The 22,816-nt window shown below is 42.4% G+C and overlaps 1 protein-coding gene across 1 annotated transcript in view; it reads right to left on the reverse strand.

Moving 5' to 3' along the window:
- LOC130106950 (ankyrin repeat and SAM domain-containing protein 1A-like) overlaps positions 1–22,816 on the reverse strand; it is a 131,158-nt gene that overhangs the window by 87,485 nt on the left and 20,857 nt on the right. Inside the window, exons 2-4 of the mRNA XM_056273305.1 lie at positions 12,807–12,887; positions 12,188–12,344; positions 10,985–11,047 (exon numbers count right to left, since the gene is read on the reverse strand). Of these exons, the coding sequence (XP_056129280.1) occupies positions 10,985–11,047; positions 12,188–12,344; positions 12,807–12,887 (301 nt within the window). The remainder of the gene's footprint in view (positions 1–10,984; positions 11,048–12,187; positions 12,345–12,806; positions 12,888–22,816) is intronic.

Genomic DNA, 22,816 nt, shown 5'->3' on the forward strand with positions numbered 1-22,816 from the left:
TTAGTACGGCTGATTCACCTGACCTACATGTCTTTGGACTGTGGGAGGAAACTGGAGCCCCCGGAGGAAACCCACGCAGACACAGGGAGAACATGAAACCTCCACACAGAGGATGATCTGGGACACCCCCCCAAGCTTGGACTACCCCAGGGTTCGAACCCAGGACCTTCTTGCTGTGAGGCGACCGCGTTAACCACTGCGCCACTATTTAATTAACAATCCTCTCTATATTGTTCATCAATGCGATAATCCCACTTTCAGTCTTCAGCCATGGCTTTCTAATGATCAAATGAAACAGACAAGGCATGTCAACAGTAAATATTAATTGTGATACTCTGGCATACAATTAAATCATTGCATTGTCTGCACTGCCTCAAAAAAATGAAAATGTTTTCTTTTTTTCTTTTTTTTTTATTCAAACAGGAGATATCTGATCATGAAAAACAATAGTGAGCCCTTTTTTTTCTGCCTCCAAACAAAATATGTTTACTGGACATGCTGCAACCCACCAGGCACTGTGACCCACATGTGGGTCCTGAACCACTGATTCAAATTATAATATTTATTCATTTAAATGTGGTTTCTGAAGGCAAAGCATGTTTTTATTCAAGTTTATTGCATTAAAATGGTCTTGCAAATCATTTATACTTTCATGTGAATTTGTATAGCTCGACAGTGAATAATTCTAGTGTGTAATACACTAAATCTTGTCTGCAATATATGATTTATGTTTTGTCCTGCAGCTAGTGAATTAATCCTGTATATTGTAACTGTCTAGCAATGTGCCAGCTCCATTTAACTAGGTCAATTCCTTCTGCACCAAATCATACTTGGTGAATATGAGCCATGCTAATTCAGATTTAAAGGGAGAGTTGACTACAGCCTGCAGAATGCCATTACTTGTTGGTATAAGACATTTAGCTGAACAACAGTGATAAAACAAATGCGCGTGCAATAAAATGCAGTGAATCACTGACCGGAATCAAAACCAAATGAAGGACAGTAAATAGTGATATATGGGCGATAGCTAGAAATCGATAGTCTGGTTTGAAAATGGTAAAGGGTAAAACCCTTTTTGGAGTATTGTAACAGCCCTTCAGCATTTGATCTCCCAGTTTAAAAAGAAAACAATGGTATGTATGGTACATCAGTTTACAACATTCAGTGCACCATTATTACTGACGTGGTCTGACAGGACCAGGCTAGGCTAACTACTAGCCCATGCAGACCGGCTGGCATTCGTTCCCTTGGATTTTTTTTAAAAAAAATTTTGGATATAGGTGTTAGTTTAGATATATGTGTTAGTACGTGTTCTTAAAGTTCTTGTAGTTATTGGATATGTGTTTTTGTCTTTGTGTTGCACTGTTGTGGGCTGGGGGAAACGATATTTCGTTTAAATGACAAATAAAGTGTTCCTGATTCTTAATTTCTTACTATTACCTATATTAAAGGCATACTCTTTGAAAATCAGTGCAATGATAACCATGCTGTGAACCGGGATAGCGGCAACATTAATTCTCGCTATGGAAACACTGGGATCAGCCCGATCCACATAATGCAATAAAATACAATACATTACAATACAGCACAACCAGGGACCATGTAAGCATCCAAACAAAGGCAGAGCTCTGAGCTATTGGGCAAAGTGGCACCACTGGGTAGCGTCTTGGCTGTCCCGAAGAAGGGATTAGCATTCATAAAATGCATAACCAAGACTTCTTGTGTGCTGTATTATGAAAAGTCCTCATCTGACTGCAGTACGGCCAACCAGTGAAAACCTCATCCAGAGTTAAGAGTTAAACCTCTGTGCATGTCAAACAAGACCAGATTAAGGCCTCTGCTCCATTCATTGATAAGCCCTGCGCTAACTAGGAACATCTGGAGACACTACTCCATAGTGTTTTCATACCACATAGCATAGAATGGAGAAGGAAGGAGAGAGGGGGGGGGGGGTCACGTGATGCACTGGCTGACATCGGAGCGAGGGAGGGGGTTACGTCACTGTGCCCTCCAGTAGTGGTGGTAGTAGTAGTGGGTGGTGATGGAGGGGAGGGGAGGGGTGGGGGAGGGGCAGGTTGGGTTGGGCAACGCAGCTGTTGCAGCTAGTGTGCCACAGGGATGCCCATGCTGCTGCATGCAAGCGTCCACGCTCACATGATTTTACGTCATCCTGTTTCTTGTGCACTCATACGTTACACAGATCCAACACGGATATCTGGGCTTCTGTCCTAACCATTTCAAAACAATCCTTTTTTCTCCCCAAACCCTGCAGATTTATCACACATTTTTACTGCACATCTGTCTAAGGGACAAATGTGTACATCGCTTCTGCAAAACTGCCACACACAGTTTGTAGTTAGGACTGGAAAATCAAAATATCAGATATTGTAATACTATACATTGATATCATGTAAAATTGCTCATGATTGTCGTGATAATAATATTTTGCATACTGCCCAGCTCCATTTAGTTTGTTGGTGAAATTCCAGATTGTTATCCAAACTTGGTTTTTGTATTTACATTTCTCAAAAAACCTGGAATAAGTCACAATGTGTTATCAGCATGTTTTGTACTTACAAAACCTGTGTGGGTAAAACAGGTATAAAGACAAATTTTCCCTATTCATTTTTTACACACCACACGTTCTATAACAGGCTCAGCTATCCGACAACACAATGGACACTTTTTGGTTACAAGCCATAGGACTGTATTGTGCACAGAGAACCACTCCTCCATGTCTCATCAATGATGGACAAAGGATGTGTTTATTCTCTCATATCAGATTTGATTGACTGAGACACACCCTCCAAACATAACTAACTCAGATGCTTATGAGACCTTAGAGACCATCTCCGCTCTGGCACTCGATCCTCCCCACTGGCCTCCAGCAGCAGCGAGCTCCAACGGAAAATGACACACAAGCATGCAAATGTAACCGACTATAAAAAAGAGAGAGGAATGCCATTCATTTAAATTGAAAAATGACTTGCCTCGGGGACTCCTTGGCTGTCTTTTAAACATGTGCCGTCATGACAGAGAGGAAACAACACATGGAGGTGTGTGTGTGTGTGTGTGTGTGAGTGAGTGAGTGTGTTTAGAATCTGTGATGATGATGATGAGAATCTGTGGGGAGTGTCACATTTTGTTGAAGAGGAAAGTGATGGACTGTGGACGAGAGGACAGATAGATGAGAATGATGGCAGAATATGGGGGATGGAGAGAAGGTCTGGAGGTATGGTCTGAATGAAAATACTGCTGTCAGATGCAAGCTTACCACAGAATGTGGCGATACAGAAAATATTATTATTGCGCTAATAATAGGGATTTTTACATGATACATTGTAAAAAAAAAAGTAACATTATCAAGGTACCTTTTTTTGTGGATTCCCCCCTTTTCTCCCCTATTGTACTTGGCCAATTACCCCAATCTTCCGAGCCATCCCGGTCACTGCTCCACCCCCTCTGCTGATCCGGGGAGGGCTGCAGACTACCACATGCCTCCTTCAATACATGTGGAGCCGCCAGCCGCTTTCACCTGACAGTAAGGAGTTTCGCCAGGGAGACTTAGTGCGTGGGAGAATCACGCTATTCCCCCCAGTTCCCCCTCGCCCTTGAACAGGCACCCCGACCGACCAGACGAGGCACTAGTGCAGCAACCATGACACATATCCACATCCGGCTTCCCACCTGCAGACACAGCCAATTGTGTCTGTAGGTGGTCATTCTACCGAGACTGCACTCCTGTCGGTAATAGAATCACTGCGTTTGGCTAGAGCTGCTGGTCAGTCCTCAACTTTATTGCTGCTAGATCTGTCAGCTGCCTTTGTCACGATTAACCACCAAATCCTCCTCTCCAAACTCACTGAGCTTGGTATCTCAGGATCTGCCCTTCGCTGGTTCAAGTCCTACCTCTTGGGGAGATCTTTTAGAGTATCTTGGAGGGGAGAAATGTCCAAACCTCATGGATTATCCACAGGGGTACCTCAAGGGTCAGTGCTCAGTCCATATGGTAGTCCAGACCAGGGTGTGACTGTGTCTTTATTTCTTCCATCTTCATGTATGAAGAAAGTTGTTGCAAATGTAAATGTAAGAATGAGACATTCACACGAATGATCCATTCTTAAAACAGAATGGCTTGAATAAAGTTTTCTTAAATAATTTTTTTCTTCTGTGAAATAAGTATGTGACCTGTTTTCACTCCGCCTCTCAAAGAACCGGAATCGAGAATCATTACGAATCAGAATCGAAAAGCAGAATCGGAATCAGAATCTGTAAAATCCAAATGATACCCAACCCTAGTTATCAATTCCAGAAGACGGTGGGCATCTGGAAAAGAAGGTGTGTTTGATTTGAGGAAATGCCGAATTTGGAAGTACCTGAGGAGGTCAGATTGCTGTAGGTTGAAGGCATTACACAACTGAGCAAAGCAGGAAAATGTGCCTTCACTATACAAATGACCAATTGTACTAAGACCTTGTCTGTCCCAAAAAGAAAATCTGGCATCAATCTTAGTGGGTTTGAAGAGTTCATTATTACATATTGGGGTGTTAAGGGGGAGCGTGTTCCAGCCAGAGTGTTCTTTGATTTGTTGCCATTTTCAAAGTGGATATGACTATCGCATTACCTGTGTATTGTTTGGGTTTAAGTATGTTAGCATGGCACACCAAAGCTTTTAAGGAGGAGGAGTTAACATGAATGTGATTCCAGTTGGCACCATTTGGTTTCAGGATAGAAGGCCCAATTGTACATTTTTTTTTGCATGCTGGCTGCCCAGTAGTAAAATTGCACATTTGGTAACCCCAAACCTCCCTCCGATCTACCCCTCTGTAATAAGGATTTTTGAAGCCTTGGAGATTTATTGCCCAATATAAATGAGGAAAACATACAATTTTTTGCTATGAAAGAAGGACCTAGGGAGGAAAAGAGGCAAACATTGAAATAGGTACAGATATCGAGAGACAATATTCATTTTGATACATTGTACTCTCCCTGCCAGTGTGATCTGCAAGCTGCTCCATCTTTGAGGAGCTTCTCTAACTTTTGTTGTTAGCACAGAAAAAAATGTTGTCAAATAATAGTGATATATTTTGGGAAATGTTGATTCCTAAATATCTAAAGGTTGTTGGGGAAAGAGTGAATGGCAAATCAGACTGCGTAATATCCCCTGCAAGCTGATTGGTGGGGGGGGGGGGGATCACATCTTCCTATATTGAGCTTATATCCAGAGAACATGCCAAATGTTTTGAGTGTCTCTAAGATATATGGGATGGCTCTTTTTTGGATCTGATACATAAAGTAACAAATCATCTGCATACAGGGACACTTTATGCTCACCCCCCCCCCCCCCCATGACGCCTACGATGAGTCTGTTGGCTTTAATTGCCATGGGCAAACAAAGGCTCGATACCAATGGCGAAAAGGAGGGGGAACATTGGACAACCTTGGCATGTCCCCCGTATTAAAGGGAAGAATTTGGACCCGATAGTATTAGTGCATATGCATGCCTGTGGAGATGTTTATAGTAACCACACCCAAGAGATAAAACGCTCTCCGAAGCCAAATTTTTCGAGGGAAGTAGTTCCATTCCTCCCGGTCAAAGGCCTTTTCGGCGTCTAAGGAAATGACACCTCCTGGAACAGTTGTTAAGGTCTTACAGAAAATTATATCAACAAGCCATCGCACACTTGTGAGTAAAGTGACGGTCTCTGATAAACCCTGTTTGGTCTTCTAATATGACAGTGGGTAGAACAGTTTCAAGTCTGCATGCTAAAACTTTGGCATTTATTTTGACATCCACGTATAGGAGTGAAATAGGGTGTTATGATGACCATTTATCTGGGTCTTTTCCTTTTTTTGGTATTAGAGATATGGCAGCTTGTTTGAGAGTTGGCAGTAATGTGCCTTGCAGCAAAGACTCATTAAACATCTCTAACAATAGAGGGGCAAGTTGTTTGGAGAACTTCTTCAAAAATTCTACAGAGAAGCCATCATGCCCTGGAGACTTCCCACTTTGTCACTGTGAGCCGACAGGCAAACTTCCATTTCGGTAATGCAAGGTTCATAGGTTTCAAGATTTTTGCGCATCTCATCCAGTGAAAGATTTATAGGTGAAAGTGAAGCTTGCATGTTGGCCATGACGGCTGCCCGGATTTTCTCCAGTTCAGATTTTAGCACAGAGATAGAAAGCATGTCCTCATCTGACTTCCCCACCATTGGTGTTCCATCGCCTGCGTTAGCTAGCTTGGTAGACTCTGGAGCGGGCTTCACTTTTTTGTGAAGTTTTTTGCTTGCTCGACATTGGTGAATCAACTAATTATCTTAACTTAAATCAATGCAGTTGAACCAAGTTTACAATTTTGTTACATGTAGCGTCTGTGTGTAGAAATATATGGAATAATGCTCAGAGCCTCTCTCCAAGTGTCTGCCCTAGTCTGTTGCCATACCAGAAGTCCCAAGCACACTTTCTTGAAATTAGCAATATTACCTGCCAGTCGAGTAAGACATACACACACACACACACACACACATATATATATTAAGGGAAAAAGTTTTAATACATAGCAGTACAGGCCTGTTTCGTGCATCGTGCACTCACAAAACAGGCCTGTACTGCTATGTATTAAATTAAAACTTTTTTTCCTGCATCTGTATTGATATTCCGCTCCTCATTAGTTGAGCACTTATAACTTACCGAAACCGTCAATGGTGTTGATAGAAGTGCTCAACTAATGAGGAGCGGTATATATATATATCTGCTTATAATAAAAAAAAAATATATATATATATCACTATATCTGCTTACAAAAATTCCATGTTTAAGAGTCCAACTGAGGTTTATCACATTGAACTGTTTGGTAATGTAAAGTATAATATCAAACCAAAACTAGTTTTCAAATAATACTCTCAAATATTTCAGACTTCATGTCGTGAGAAATTTTAGGTAACAGATTCTCAGTGTTAAATTTACACCACATGCATTACAATATGAAAACATGGATAAATCCATTTTCTACTCCCAACCTGGACCTGCGAAGGTGACCTAATGTCAATGTAAATGCCAAAACTTTGTGGCCTTTGTGAAATGCCAATCATTTCATTATTCTTGAGTACTGTTTCATTCAATTTGACTTTGTACGGTGTAAAGCAGGACACCTGACACAATGTGTTCATATTTAAGGCACTGTGAACCTGGGTAAGAGGAACTGATCTGCAGGTGTATCCTATCAGACAGGTGACCTATATTCAGGGATGAGGTCTGGGTGAAAAGGTAGCTGTGATGGATTTCTTTATGAACCTAAGCAGGTTACAGGATATATATATATATAGTGTTTTTTCTTTTTTCCGGAACCCGTCAATGGTGTTGATGAACGTGCACAACAAATGAGTGGAATATTAAGATAGATGTAGGAAAAAAACTTTAATTCATAGCAGTACAAGCCTGTTTCGTGCATAGCACACTCATCAGCTGCCAAGTTGGCTATATATATTACACACACACATATATATATATATATATATATATATATATAAAACTTTGTTAAAAGAAACACTCAACGGTAAGGAAAGTGCTCAACAAATAAGGATATGTTCTTTCCCGTGTAGCTTTATTGACAGCTGATGATCGCTTATGGCATGAAACAGGCTTGTACTGTCTCATTTAGAATTTACTTGACTCACTGGATTATATATATATATATATATATATATATATATATCTTCATGCAGGAATTCAGAGAACATTTTCATTTAATAGAAAAAAGAGGTCGTTGCAGATAGTCATATAAATAGCAGACTGACGGCTGTGATTATTTTTGCTGTAAATGATTATATCCACTCAATGTTCAGCTAACTGGGTTAGTCTAGGTGAGAGGCAGGGATCCCTGAAAGTATAATCAAACTGCCGTGATAAATAGTTTTTCCCCGCTGAGACATCTGGAACATCATCAAAGCGGTCCACTCGCTGGAGAGCAGAAAATATAATGAATAAACATTACTCCGGCTGGAGCAAGATGACGGAGGACACAGAGTTGGATCCGGTCCAGGCCAAGTGTCACGGCGGCTCCGCCCTGGAGGGGGAAACATACCATCCACATTAACTGGTCTTCTATGCATGAGCCTCGGCCAACCCAGCCCTTTAAAATGCCACCATCAACTTTTCATGTCTGGCAAACCCGACTCCCTGACACCGCCTCACTGCAAACACCCGCCAACCCTACTGGGTCACTTGGCGCTGCTGCACGACCAATCAGCCATGACACCGTTACTATGACAACGCCCCAGCTCTTCCTTTTACTCTCAGCATGGAGGGCTCACACACATACACACACACACACACACACACACACACACACACGGGCATGAAGTACTTTATCCTGACGCTGATGCGAAATGACTGGTACACAGCAAAGCTCCCATCCTCCCTCTCATGAGAACGCTCTACTGGCAATATACTGGGAATGGGAGTGGGAAGACAGGACCCGCCTCGCCCGCTCGCTCTTATGATGCCGTTGCCATCATGGCCACTGTCAGTGCCAGAACATCCACCCTGCATCCACCTTTCTGATTTATTCATAGCAAGTCATTCATTATTCACACAGTTGACCAGCTCCTGGCACCTCTATGCTATCCAAAAGCATTAACATTAAGACTCAGCAGAAATGCAGGTGATATCCAGACCTTGAGGACAATGCTTTTTTCCACCCATTGTTCAGACATATTCTTGAAATCAGTCACCTCCATGTCCATTTTTACCATCCCAAGGTTGTAACGCATACTTTTTGTATGTATCTTGCTATTACTACAACCACTAAACGTTTTCCAGGATATTACTGGTTTCAGCAGATGCAGAGAGGATGGGAAAGTGATGTAATGTCAGTGAAAACGACTCAGAATCAATCCCGACTGTTCATGTCTAGTTTACAGAAGCAGGATTATACACTGTGTTATGCAGGTATATTTTTTTGTCTAAGGATTGTCACAAAAAGTCATTTCAAATTATCTAGAGATAATTTTCTTTTCTTTTTTTTATATATATAAAATCGGCCCTTGGATGATCTTAATTTGGAGTCCTGGATATCTTATAAAATCTGTCAAAAATCACTAAATAGGAAAGACCAGGTTTGTCAAAGACAGCAACAGAAATACTGCAGAAACATTCACTATACTATAATACTGGGCGGTGTTTCAAACAAGGCCTGCCTACCAATCAAAACACCAAGAAACCTAGTTCATGAGAAATGTGTGTTGGATAATAATGTTCAGTCTTATGTGTGGACCAGGGTGTTTTTTTTTACACCGTGTTCAACACAAACTTGTGGAATTATTGACAGATTAACACTGTGCCATGATCGTGGAGGTCAGACCGGCAGTGACCCCGTCTCCTGCCAGGTGTGTGCTGGAGGTCGGGGGTGATGATGGTGTGCTTCCATGGCTGCGATCTTCCTAGGGGACACAGACTCTAACTGGAGCATCTGTGGTTTGCTTGGATTAACTCAATGTTAAGATGCTCCACTTTACAAGCTGAAATCCAGAATTTTTCTCTATTAATAAATAGTTATTCCAGCCATTTGGGCCGCGGAGTCAGGTTACATAATAGTAACTGGCATCTTTCATCACTGTTGGAGAGACTCCACAAATCACTGTCAAAATTATTTTTGACCGTGTACAATGAACACCGGTGCAGCGCCAAAAATGCTCCTACTCAAACAGAAAAAAGGATTGAAACATGGTGACTATGTGGTGATGTTTCTGTTGGACAACTAATCTACCATTTCCACAATCAATATTACAGTATAACAGAGGTGTCCGGATGGCGTAGTGGTCTATTGCGTTGCCTACCAACATGGGGATCACCAGTTCGAATCCCCACGTTACCTTTGGCTTGGTCGGGCATCCATACAGACAACTGTTTGTGGGTAAGTGTCCTGGTTGCTGCACTAGCACCTCCTCTGGTCGGTCGGGGCGCCTGTTCAGGGGGGAGGGGGAACTGGGGGAATAGCGTGATCCTCCCACATGCTACGTCTCCCTGGCGAAACTCCTCACTGTCAGGTAAAAAAAAAGGGGCTGGCCCTCCCCGGATCGGCAGATGGGGTGCAGCAGCAACCGGGGCGGCTCGGAAGAGTGGGGTAATTGGTCGGATAGAATTGGGGAGAAAAAGGGGGGGGTCCAAAAAATTAAAAATTACCTGATTACAGTCTTCCCATAGAGTTTGATGTAGTTTGTGATACATTAGAGTGCCTGTGTTAGATTTGGTCTGAGGATGCCATTTTTTTCCTAGGGTGGGAACTGTTTACTGAGCTGACAACACGCAAGCCACGTTGGCTGCTACACCTTGTTTGTAGTTCTCACTGCTGGAGGAGGGACAGGTCAGGAAAGTCTCGGATTTTAGCTTTAGATATAAAGCAGCCTAATCAAACCTCATCCTCATCTGTCTACAGCCCTGCAACGATCCTGTTAAGTCCGTTGTAGCTGATCTGACTAATGAGGGCCTACTGTTAGGATCACACGGAGAAAGGTAGGAATAACAGTATTAGGACACGCACAAATAGAAACAAGGAAACTGACTTCTGGGAGGGAGGAGATGGTGAGCACGTTTCATACCATGTCAGCAATCAGAGATTTTGCATCAAAATCATAAACATCCTGAATGTAAAAAGACATGTTGACAGAAATGAGTGCAATGAGCCAAAATGGGCAGAAATCCAAACGTTAGATGTCAGACCACACACACACACACACACACACACACACACACACACACACACACACACACACACACACACACACACACACACACACACACACACACACACACACACACACACACACACACGGGGTTTCCCATATCGCCAAAGCAGAGTAGCAGTCAGTGCAAGCATAGCAAGCCAGCACCACAAGGCAGGGGCCAAAAGGGAAATGGACAGGCCAGGATGGAAGCAAATAAGCATGTAAAGTCAAAGTTGGGCTGGCAGCACCGTGTACACACCTTGGCATTAATATAGGGGTCAAAGGGCCCACAGCGTTTGAACTCTTTATGGTCTACAGAGCTCTGGGAGGAAGAAGAGAAGATAGGCTGATGGTTTCTCAAACATGGTCAGACAGGAAATGAATGAATAATGGTCACATATGAGTCAGACTACATTAAAAGAAGAAAAACAAAAGGGGAATTAATGATCAAACAGGATGTCATGAATGGGATGGGAGAAATGACACAAAATGATCGAAGAGTTTGGTGCACAGGACACGGGGTTGGGAACCGGGTCTGCAGAGACCAAATAGCTTGCCGTTTCCCAGTTGGAGGACCAGCTGTGTGGTAAACTCTCACAATTCTGATTGGATATTGACTGAATATCTGATGGGATATGTACATCTCATTATGGATCATTTCTCCCCATCTCAGACAGGGTAGGTTGGATGTTACAAGTCTATTGGCTGGTCATGCAGTGAGCAGCCAAACAAAACATCAAATATATGCATTCAAACAGTTACGGAATGGTTAGGAAAACAAGCAGTTCTCACATTCACAGGGTGTCAAGTCACTTAAATAAAATATCATTCAAGTCAAATCCATGATGCACCGTGGTCAAAGCACTCGGATCATATCCTTTCTGACAGTCATTTTAAATGACTCTAAATACAGAGCAGAAACCAAATATGTCATGCAACACTGGAATGTTCTTATTTGCCTCAGAAGACCATTGGTTCTGGATTTCTTGTTTTCTGGCATTTTGCTTGTGACCCTGACATGACAATATATCTCTGGAGGAAACAAGCCTGTAAACATCTCCATGAAGGCTAGCTAAAACCGTGAGAACCACGACTAGGACGACACTAGAGTTCAATGACAGGACTGAATAGGTGAATGTTCAGAGGTTATCATGTGTGAACTTAAGCGCATGTAGCTTTCAACACACTGACAGCGGGTTGAGAGGCTAGTGACAGACTCTGTCTCCCAAGGTCCTCTCAACATTTGACTTCAGGCAAATAGATCTACTGTGGACAAAGTGACACATGTGAGAAAATATCGGAAATATATGAATGTCTAGAAACAAAACAGCTAAATGTAGTTGAGCACATCCCCTAGCGTCTCATCTCGAGATGTAACCTGCTATGCACGTTAATACACTTGAAAACGGACCAGAGCAACAGAACGCACGGACGCGTACACGGAGAGAATGCCGAGTCAGACCTGTTCGTTGAGTTTGGGGTGTGAGGGTCCTTGGTGAATAAGCAGCCTGACAATGCATTGGTCTCCCTTCCACGCGGCCAGATGGAGGGGGTAGCAGCCCTTGTTGTCGGCGATGTTGGTCAAGGCCTCGTTACGCAGCAGCGCCTCTACCACCTCACTGCACATGTACGGACAGACAGACAGGCAGCAGACAGACAGACAGGCAGACAAACAGACAGTCAGTAGACAGACAGACAGACAGACAGACAGACAGACAGACAGACAGACAGGCAGACAGACAGACAGACAGACAGGCAGGCAGGCAGACAGACAGACAGACAGACAGACAGACAGACAGACAGACAGACAGACAGACAGACAGACAGACAGACAGACAGACAGAGGGACACCCGCATTCAGAAAAGGCCACGACAATTCACTCTGCTAATGAATATCCAAGACTTAGCAGGCAGTCGATCAATAGCTTTATCATCCCAGTGGGACAGTTCACTGTGAGGGCAGACTTCATTTAACACAGTGTATATAAACAGCACAACTAACAGGGTCTAACCTATAGTCACTGTCATTTCCCAAACACCCCCTCCCCTCCTGTTTCTATAGCTGCGTAAATCTGATCTACCTGTGTCCATTCAGGGCAGCGTGGTGGAGAGGGGTGTAACCAGTGCTGTCCACACAATTCACATTGGGACCTCTCCAGATACTGCGGAGAGAACAGAGGAAAAAATGGACCTCAGTGACAAAGGCACAAACACTACGAGGACAATGCATATTACATACATGCCCTGAAGCAAAGCCAGCGAGAAACAAACACTACATAGACGGACAGTCACACACACACTCACACATATACACACACACACACACATACACACACATAGGACTCTTTAGTGTAGGTGTGGCCGACTGTTATCTCACATCCCAGTTTTTAAAGCAGTTGGCTTTCGGCCCAGTAATGGACAAATGCCATGGTTCACATTAGTGCAAAACCCCACCTACACATAAGCAGGCGTTTTACACACACACACACACACACACACACACACACACACACACACACACACGCCCTCTCTCTAAAGGAATGAGAGGGCAGGAATGAGGAAGCACGGGCTAATGGGAAACCATGAACAGGGACATAACATTAACACTCAGCAGTATATGAGCTGAGCAATGTCCACTTTACATGTAGCACTTGTAGTGTACTTTACATGTAATGGGCGATATAGAAAATATTATTACCCCGATAACGATTGTGAATTTTATATTATAATTGATACTAATCATGATATTTGCTTACACATGCAAAAATACCATATCTAAGAATCCAGCTGAGGTTCGCCACATTGAAATGCTGGGTAATGTAAAGTATAATTTCAAACCAAAACCAGTTTTCAAATGGCACCCCCTCAAATATTTCAGATCTAAATTTTTGAGAAAGTTCAGGTCATAGATTATTGTTATTATTAATTTAGAGTACACAATTGTGTATCACAATGTAACAAGAATTTCATTCTCAAGCCAAGTTTAACTTCATTATCCAACTAGGAAATATATGGGGTCAATGGAGCAAAAATATACCAACACAATAACAGCAAAAAAACATCAGACAACTCTAACAACCCAAACAACAGCAGTTCAAAGAGCAAGTACCTTCTTCTCCCTACCCACAGTTGTACAAAACAGAAGCAATAACCGACTTAAATAAAAATCTAACAAATAAAATAGATGAATAGTGGAAACATATGTATAGAACAAAGCTCATGAAATACAGTGTTGAATGCTGAATTCATTAACAGCAGAAGGAACAAGACTACTTGAATCTGTTCATTTGAACGATGTGCTGTGGTACTCTGCACCTGATTCATTATATATTTCTGCCAAAATTATTCAGAATTAAGTGGGCCTTGTTCAAAATAAAGGTCAGTGTGGCCCTGGGCTCACTGGCACCTGTTCAATTCCTATTATTTCACTCGCTGGCTTTATTATGAGCTGAAGTTTGTTACGACCCCAGGTGCACATGTTCCCAAACCAAAAGTCAGAACACTCTGTCATACAGGCTTATGAAAAAAGTTGCAGGAGAGTAATCATAGATGTTGTTGCAATACCACTGAACGATGATAAATGATAATACTGAATCATTGCCAAGCTCTATTTACCTGTGACTTGAAATAACCTAGACCAGTCTAAGCCAGGCATTAATGTAATTAAATATTAATCTAATAAGCCACTCTTGTAGAACAGCTAAATGGTTTGTTGGTGTATCAATGCTACAACCCGCTAGTTATTTAAATCAATTAAATCAGTATCATAAACGTTGTGCACAGAATGAAATTGAATGAAAGGAGAAGAGCAGGGAAGACAGTGGAGGGAAAGCAGTTAACCTCAGTTTAATACTAGTAATAATAATGATAATAATAAGAATACACTTTATTTGTACAGCATTTTTCAAAATACTCAAAGATGCTTTACATATGATAAAATAAGCATAAAAGCAACACACCAGAAGCATAAACACACAACATTAATCACATATTAAAAGAACTTCTGAAGAGGAGAGTTTTGATTAGTGATTTGAATGTTGACAGATTGGTACAGTCTCTGATGTGTTGGGGGAGAGTGTTTCAGAGGGAGGGGACAGCTATGGAGAAGGCTCTGTCACCACAGTTCCGGTGCTTGGTCCTTTGTCATGAAGACAGGTGGTTGACATAGAAAGTGGAAATGGAGACCATGATGACGCATGATGTCATCAAGGGGGAACATGTAAAAGATGAACAGGAGAGGACCAAGCACCGAACCCTGGGGGACGCCTTGGGACAGGGGAATGGTAAAGGAGGTGCAGTTGTTGATGCTGATGAACTGTTGTCTGTTTGTGAGATATGACTTTAGCCAGGGGAGGGCAATACTGGTGAGGTTGAGGGAGGATTCAAGGCGGCAGAGAAGAATGGTGTGATTGATGTTGTCAAAAGCTGCAGTGAGGTCAAGGAGGATGAGAATTCTGAGGTGGCCAGAGTCTGCGGAAAGTAGGAGGTCATTAGTGACTTTAGGGTGGGCCCTTTCTGCGCTGTTCTGTGAGTGGAAACCAGATTGAAATGGTTCAAATAGGTCATTGGAGATGAGGAAAGCTTTGCGTTAGGAGGTGACAACATGTTCCCGTATTTTTGACAGAAAGGGGATATTGGAGATAGGCCAAAAATTGCTCATGATATCAGGGTGGAGTCCGGGTTTTTTGAGGGTGGGGGATGACAGCAGCCAGTTTAAGTGTATGGGAGACTGAACCAGCGCTGAAGGAGGAGTTAATGATTTTGTGATGAGTGAGGAGATAGCTGGGAGACAGTCCTTAACAAGATTGGATGGGATCGGATCCAGAACACAAGTGGAGCTTCTCGTTCCTTCCATAAAGTTGGACAGTTCCATTGGGGACACAGGGGAGAACTTTGACAGGGGCCAGGGGCTGAGTGGTAAAGGGAGGGGGGGTGGGCGGGGAGGTGGAGAGGTCGGGGTAGGTGGTCAGGCTGCTGTAGCGAGTGTCAATTTTCTTAAAAATTGACACTAGATACAAAACATTTAAGGGAAATTTAAAGGAAAGAGTTTCATTTGTTAACTATGAAGGAACTGGAGGTATTATCACTGGGTTTGAGAAGTTTGTTTCTTGTAGAAAAGAGAGCCTTGGGGTTGGTGGAGCCAGAGTGTATGAGATGTGAGTAGTAGGTGGACCAGGCTGTGATGAGAGTGTCTTTGTATTGTTGAAGCTAGTCCGTGTAGGCTTGGAGATGCACTGTTAAACCAGTTTTCTTGCAGTCTTTTGAGCTGGCACTTACAGGATTTCATTTGATGGAGTTCGGGAGTATACCAGGGAGCTGAGTGTGTGAATGAGTCTATTTTGGTTTTAATGGGGTCCATCCGATCAAGACGGGAGGCAAGTGAGTCATTATAATAATTGACGAGATCAGAGGGATTATCAGACAGTGGGGGAGGGAAGGCAGACATTTTACTGGGAAGAAACAAAAAGAGCTGAGGGGGCTAGATTTGAGATTTCTGAAGGATATTATGCATTTGACTTTTGGGATGGGGACAGGGATGTCAATGTCCATGTTGATTGCCAGGTGGTCAGAGATACTGAGGTCGAGGCTGGAGTGTTTACCCTCCTTTTCAAAGTGGATGCATTTTTAATCATCATAATTTGTGAGACAAAAACAGTAGTATCAGGCTAGGGCTAGCCAATAATTGAATAGTGTTGTTTATATTCTTTCAGTGGTGTTGTAATTGGGCAAAATTCAAATATTGTCATCGCATGATACGTAATTTTGCTGTCTTAATTCATGATAACAACTAGCTTTTAGAATTTCTCACAAAATGAGGAAATATTTGAGGGAGTATTATTTGAAAGCTGGTTTTGGTTTGATATTATACTTTACATTTCCAAACAGTTTAATGTGATGAGCCTAAGTCAGATTCTTAAATATGGTATTATGTATAATGTAGGCAGATATCATGATATACTGTATATTAATATAATGTAAAATTCCCTACTATTATGGTGATAATGACACTTTACATATCACCCAGCACCGTGCATAATAAAGTTATCTATCTATCTATCTATCTATCTATCTATCTATCTATCTATCTATCTATCTATCTATCGAGCTATAAAGCTATCTATCGAGCTATCTATCGATTGAACTATCTGGCCGATACAAAAAATATTAAAAAAGGGCACTCCCACCAAAGCGAACACTTAATTGACAGTACTCTCAGAATAAGAGCAGTGTTTCTTGTGTACATGACCATATGCTGACTGGATAGTTTGCCTACTTTTGTTTAACCACTATAACGCTGAAGAGAAGGATAAGACACGGTGGTGAAGGCCTGCACAGCCACTCTCATTTACTTCAGCTGTCAGCTCAAATGGTTTGTTTCTTTTAATTTGCAAAAGAGGAATGAAGCAAAGGGGGGGGGGGACTGACGAGGGAGGGAGAGAGAGGGAGTGGAGGAGAGAACGATGGAGGAAGTAATTAAGGAAAGCTGAAGGAGGTCTGGCTAAGCTTGAATGCCAGCGCTGGGATATAGTGAACGCTGAAAGACTCAAACACATCCTAAATAAATCATGTGATGAGGAAATCTCAACTCCAGTGAAGCAGAGGTCTGAGAGCTGAATCATCCATCGTACCGCATTGAGACAGCGTGGCCGACAAACACAGAGCCTCATTTATACTATATAGTTTGACTTTGACTTAGATTTCATCACATGATCACTTAAAGGAATATGGCAGAAAATCAACCTAAAATAAAGATATAGCAGCCTATAGACAGAGTTTATTTTCAACTTTTGATATACAACTATTTCTGTATTTCTTTTTTGTCTTTATACCATACGTTTATCTGTGCAACTTCATGTGATGTAATGTGCACTGCATTTTGAAGTATGAAATGTGCAGTAGAAGTAAATTTTGATATGATTTGATCTGATATCACAGCAGACCAGATGAAATAAAAGTGATGTAAGAGACCGATTTTAATATTGATACAGATCTGAATCAAAATTTGAGCTCAGAGTTCCACAGAGGGGTTCTATCAAGGGAACAGAAATAAATAGAAACTACCAACAAATCCATTCAACACCAATGGGAGAGCTCAGATGTACAGATTGTACCTGAGAGATGAACAGACAGACTTTAACATAGGGGTGGTGGGGGAAATAAATCAAAATCACGACATTAAGGCATGACAATTTAAAAGACGGCATATTTCATCCATTCTTGACATTGATATCATTTTCTGGCACCTATGAAGTACGCCGATATTTTTCCCCCTTTTCTACCCATGGTGGGAACACCATTTTTGGTGGATGTCACAACTTTTTGAAATATATCGCTCTGATCGGCTGCCAGACTGGGATTGACAGGTGAGCTGTCCAATGGTTGGGCTTATACAAATAGTAGGTTTAAGATGATTGGCCCAGTAGTTGGAGCATTTAGCCATTACCCTTGTTGACATCATCAATGGCACAAAACCAAACCAGCGTGTAAAATCCTGTGACTTCTAAACATGGAAACTACAGCAAAACGCGACAGTCTCAAGGTGTGATATTTTCCCATCACTGAGATTAACTATCAGTGTGCTTACTTATGGAGGAGCAAGGCAAAATGAGTTTATAAGAATATGACTCCCTTAATATCACAACATTTCCCCTAAATCACAATGCTGAAGCACAATAAAAAGATGACATGAGGAGGTTTGAGGCAATTATTTCTACATCTCTGAATGATTGAATTTGAATTGTTTGAATGTTTGCTCAGAGAAGAATGCTCATAATTTAAGCTTTCGCAACCAAAAAAGCTCAACATAAAATGCATTTTGTTGTACGTTTCTTTTGGTTATTGTAATTTTCATATGTTAAAGTATTGTGATTTTTGAAAAATCCCAATATGTATCAAATTGCCACTATAATATCATTGTGATGGGGAATTTGGGTAGCATGGCAGTCTATTCCGTTGCCTACCAAGACGGGGATCGCCGGTTCGAATCCCCGTGTTACCTCCGGCTTGGTCAGGTGTCCTTACAGACCCAATTGGCTGTGTCTGCGGGGGGGAGCCATATGTGGGAATGTGTCCTGGTTGCTGCACTAGCGCCTCCTCTGGTCGGTCGGGTGCCTGTTCAGGGGGGAACTGGGGAGAATAGCATGATCCTCCCATGCGCAACATCCCCCTGGTGAAAGTCCTCACTGTCAGGTGAAAAGAAGCGGCTGGCAACTCCACATGTATCAAAGGAGACATGTGGTAGTCTACAGCCCTCCCCGGATCGGCAGAGGGGGTGGAGCCGCAACTGGGACAGCTCGGAGGAGTACGGTAATTGGCCAGGTACAATTTGGGAGAAAAAGGGGGGGAAATAAAAATAATATCATTGTGATATGGAACCAGGAGGTACCTGCAAATTCCCAGCCAGCAGATACCTTGTGTGTTGATCTAAGGTATGTATAACCAGCTTTACTATTGTGGAGGGTGGGCCATTCGACAGGGCAGGAGGCTGTTGAATGCTCATAATGTGAAATCTCCAATGCAGAAGGGGAGGACTCTGCTCTGATGAGCACACATGAGGCTGGTTTTTGTTGCAGCGGTGGCTGTTTTTTTTTGGGGGGGTTTTTTGCCCTCTCAAAATACATCTTCCCTTTAGCTCTCAGAGAAGGCTGCAATTACACAGTCAGAGCCATCTCATTAAGTAAGTGTCTCTGAATGTTTTGGCCTGCGGAACAATAGCAGGGAGACTGAGCACAGAAACACTACAGATGCACGTCGACTCCACTAGTAACAGTTCAGCTGTTTATATCTGGTTATTTCTTATAGCGGGCCTTCTGTGTCTCATCATGGTAGGACAGGAAGCCATAAAGACATTAGATTTTAGAAACTCTGGGCATACTGAGAGAGGAAGTCCTGGAGTACGATAGTGTGCACAGGGAAGTGCAGGACATAAAATAGAGTTCTGTTGGAAGGAGGAAATATGTGGTTTTCCTTATGACAGTGCTCTATGCAATCGTCTTTTAACAGTAACAGTAACCCCAAGATGCACTGAGGACTATGGGAATTCTGCCTCGTGCACACCCACTGAAAATGTCCACCGCAAAAACTGAAACAGACACAGACCTCTGGTTGCTGTCCTAGTTAAAAAGTTATGTAGTTATGTAACGGCTTACAGAATAAAAAAAGAAAGAAAAAAAGCTCAACATATGAGCGAAGCTGTCACCAGGATTGGAGAATGTAATAAGTACAAAGGGACATACCATGGAATTCTGCTTATTCCCCTCAAATAAATTCTTCTTTGTGATTTTGTGTATCACAATTGGAAAACACAATATCAGGGTATAGGCTACTTTCATTATTTGAGTAGTTGCAGCAAAAATGAAAAATAAAATATAGCACCTACTGCTAAAAAGACGTTCAATTTTCCTTAGTTAAGTTATAAAAGATAAATCCTTTCCAATCTCTGTTTGGACTGGAAATCACTTCTACGACATTTATCATCACTTTCACATGGTTTGTGAAGTCAGCAATTTTAAATGAAATCTGTGGAGTCTACAAGTTAAAATTTACATTGCCCAGGTCCTAGCCCTGTGACTATGGATTGCCATAACCTACACTACCGGTGGTTTTAAAACATTATGAGTTACTACACTGACACATAAAACAACACGCAAGATTAATTCAGTGACACAAAATGGTCAAAACAGTGATATGAAGAGATTGCGCAAAACTGCAAGTCCTACATACTTCACTTTCTGATCATTCTCTGCAAAAATCATAGACTTATAATAAGGGAAACTGATTGTGATAAGATGTTCAAAAACAACTTCTGAGAGGGAAGAGAGCGAGAGAGAGAGAGAGAGAGAGAGAGGGAGAGAGAGAGAGAGAGAGAGAGAGAGAGAGAGAGAGAGAGAGACTATCGGCATGTTCAATTTTTTTCTCCGCTGTAGTCTATGTCTTTTAATTTGCAATAAAACAGTTTCGTGTATCAGCGGTTTCAGTTGCAGCCCAAGTTTTGTGTCCCCTGAGCATTTTGGCGCGGCGGCACTCAAGGGCATGAGTCAGAGTTGTGCTCGACAATCCATTTCATCCTCTTACTAACCGTTCACAACTGACCCGGCTGAGGGGACGTGGCTTGGGCCTGTAGCAAAGCTGCAGACAAAACAGAGCTGATTTGGTTCAGGGAAAGAAAAAAAAAGGGGGGGGCACATTCATGGGAACTGACTGAGGAATTCCTGTTTGAAAGGCGCGAGTTAATCCTTAATTTCCCTGAGGGAATATCAACGGGATGAAGCCGGAGTTTGAAAGAGATTCTGGGGAGCTGTAATTCTGTGTTACACAAAGCCTGGCTGGTAAGAGAGAGGAGGAAGCTGTAATACCATTTCTTCTCTGTGCATAAAACTGTTGAAGTTGGACTTAAATAAGTGAGAACATCTTAAGGAGTAACCTCATTTCTCGAATACCTACGCCGCGGCGTAAACCCTGCCTTTTTATCTTCCCTTTAAATTCGCCCACTGTCATGGGTGGGTGGGGGTGGTGGTTATGAAATGAATAAAGTTGCACCATGGGATCATATCTTAAATTCTTACTGGGTTTTATAATGCAGCAAAGAATGTAGTTTCTGAATTCATTAGATAAAGCTAAGGTCGGTGTTAACAATTTGACCTCAATTCACAAGCTAATTCACTGGTTTCTATCAGACAGGCAGGTGGGAAAAATAGAGAGGCACAAAATTACGATTAAAACGATCACATGGATTTGCTTTGTGAAACATCGTGAGCATAATCAGTCAGGTCTTGATAATTCCAGGAAAATCATTTTATATTGTTGTTTTTTTGTTTTTGTTTTTTTTGCATCTTATACTAACATCTCCACATTTGCTATTATACCAACCATTCTGAGCAATGGCATGATATGAAATGGTTGAAGCCATGCCAATATTCTGTCACTATTAATTACAATCATTTATTATTGTGGAACCTCAAAGTTGCACTTCATTTCTAAAATGACATATAAATGTATGATGCTGGACAAAAAACGCAAGACTAATCCTCGCTTTGAGTTTTAACTAGTGGTATGAGCAACCAGGTGAGTGCAAGCCCAGCGTCAAATAAATAGATTTGTCCTCCAGCCTATTAGCCGTGTGAGCACGCTGTCAGGGATTAGTGGAGCCCAGGGCACCCTGCCCAGTACTGAGCGGCGCATGGTGGCGACGGTCGGGGAAATTGGGCTCAATTATGCATACTGCTGGCGGGTGGTGGGACCAGATGCCCCGCTGCCAGACAGTAGCTCAGTAGGCTTCTCAGTGCCAAACCTGGGCACTCCAACCCCCCCCCCCCCCCATTAGGCAAACTGACACCGAGTTACCTGCCAGGGTCCTCTTGGCCTACTGGGGATTACTCAAAACAAATGTGACTTACTGAGGTAAAGATAAAGCACACAACAATAGACTGACAGCACTGTCCATATGGCATGGGAGGACTTAGTGTCAAGTGTCAACTATGGATACTGCTGCTGCTACTACTACTACTGCTGCTGCTGCTACTACTACTGCTGCTGCTGCTGCTGCTACTATTACTACTAATCCTGCTGCTACTACTACTGCTGCTGCTGCTGCTACTATTACTACTAATGCTGCTGCTACCACTACTACTATTGCTACTGCCACTACTACTACTACTACTGCTACTACTACTATTAGTTCTACTACTGCTGCTGCTGTCACTACTACTACTGTGCTGCTAACTCTCAAACAAGCCCCGCAGCTGAGGCGAGGATGAACAGGACGTCACTCAATGGTCGAAAATTTCTTTATTTTTAACCAACAGGTTACGAACCTTGAAAAAGACAACACACAAAATACAAACATACATCATTCAAGTACCCTCAACTCAAAGCTAACACACAATACAACTCACGCAATCACTCACCAGTCCGTCCTCGTCCCGTCATACTAACTAAAGAGTCCCCACTCCGAAGCTGCACCAACCTTCCCGACGTCACCCCCAGAATGCAAACCAGCCAATCACAGCAGCTCCCCGACTGAGACCCCGGATGCACGCATCTCTCGCCAATAGAACCTCGCAATAAAAGTCCTCATCAAGCACACAGAAAT

The sequence above is a fragment of the Lampris incognitus genome, chromosome 2 (assembly GCF_029633865.1).
Source record: "Lampris incognitus isolate fLamInc1 chromosome 2, fLamInc1.hap2, whole genome shotgun sequence".
NCBI lineage: Eukaryota > Metazoa > Chordata > Actinopteri > Lampriformes > Lampridae > Lampris > Lampris incognitus.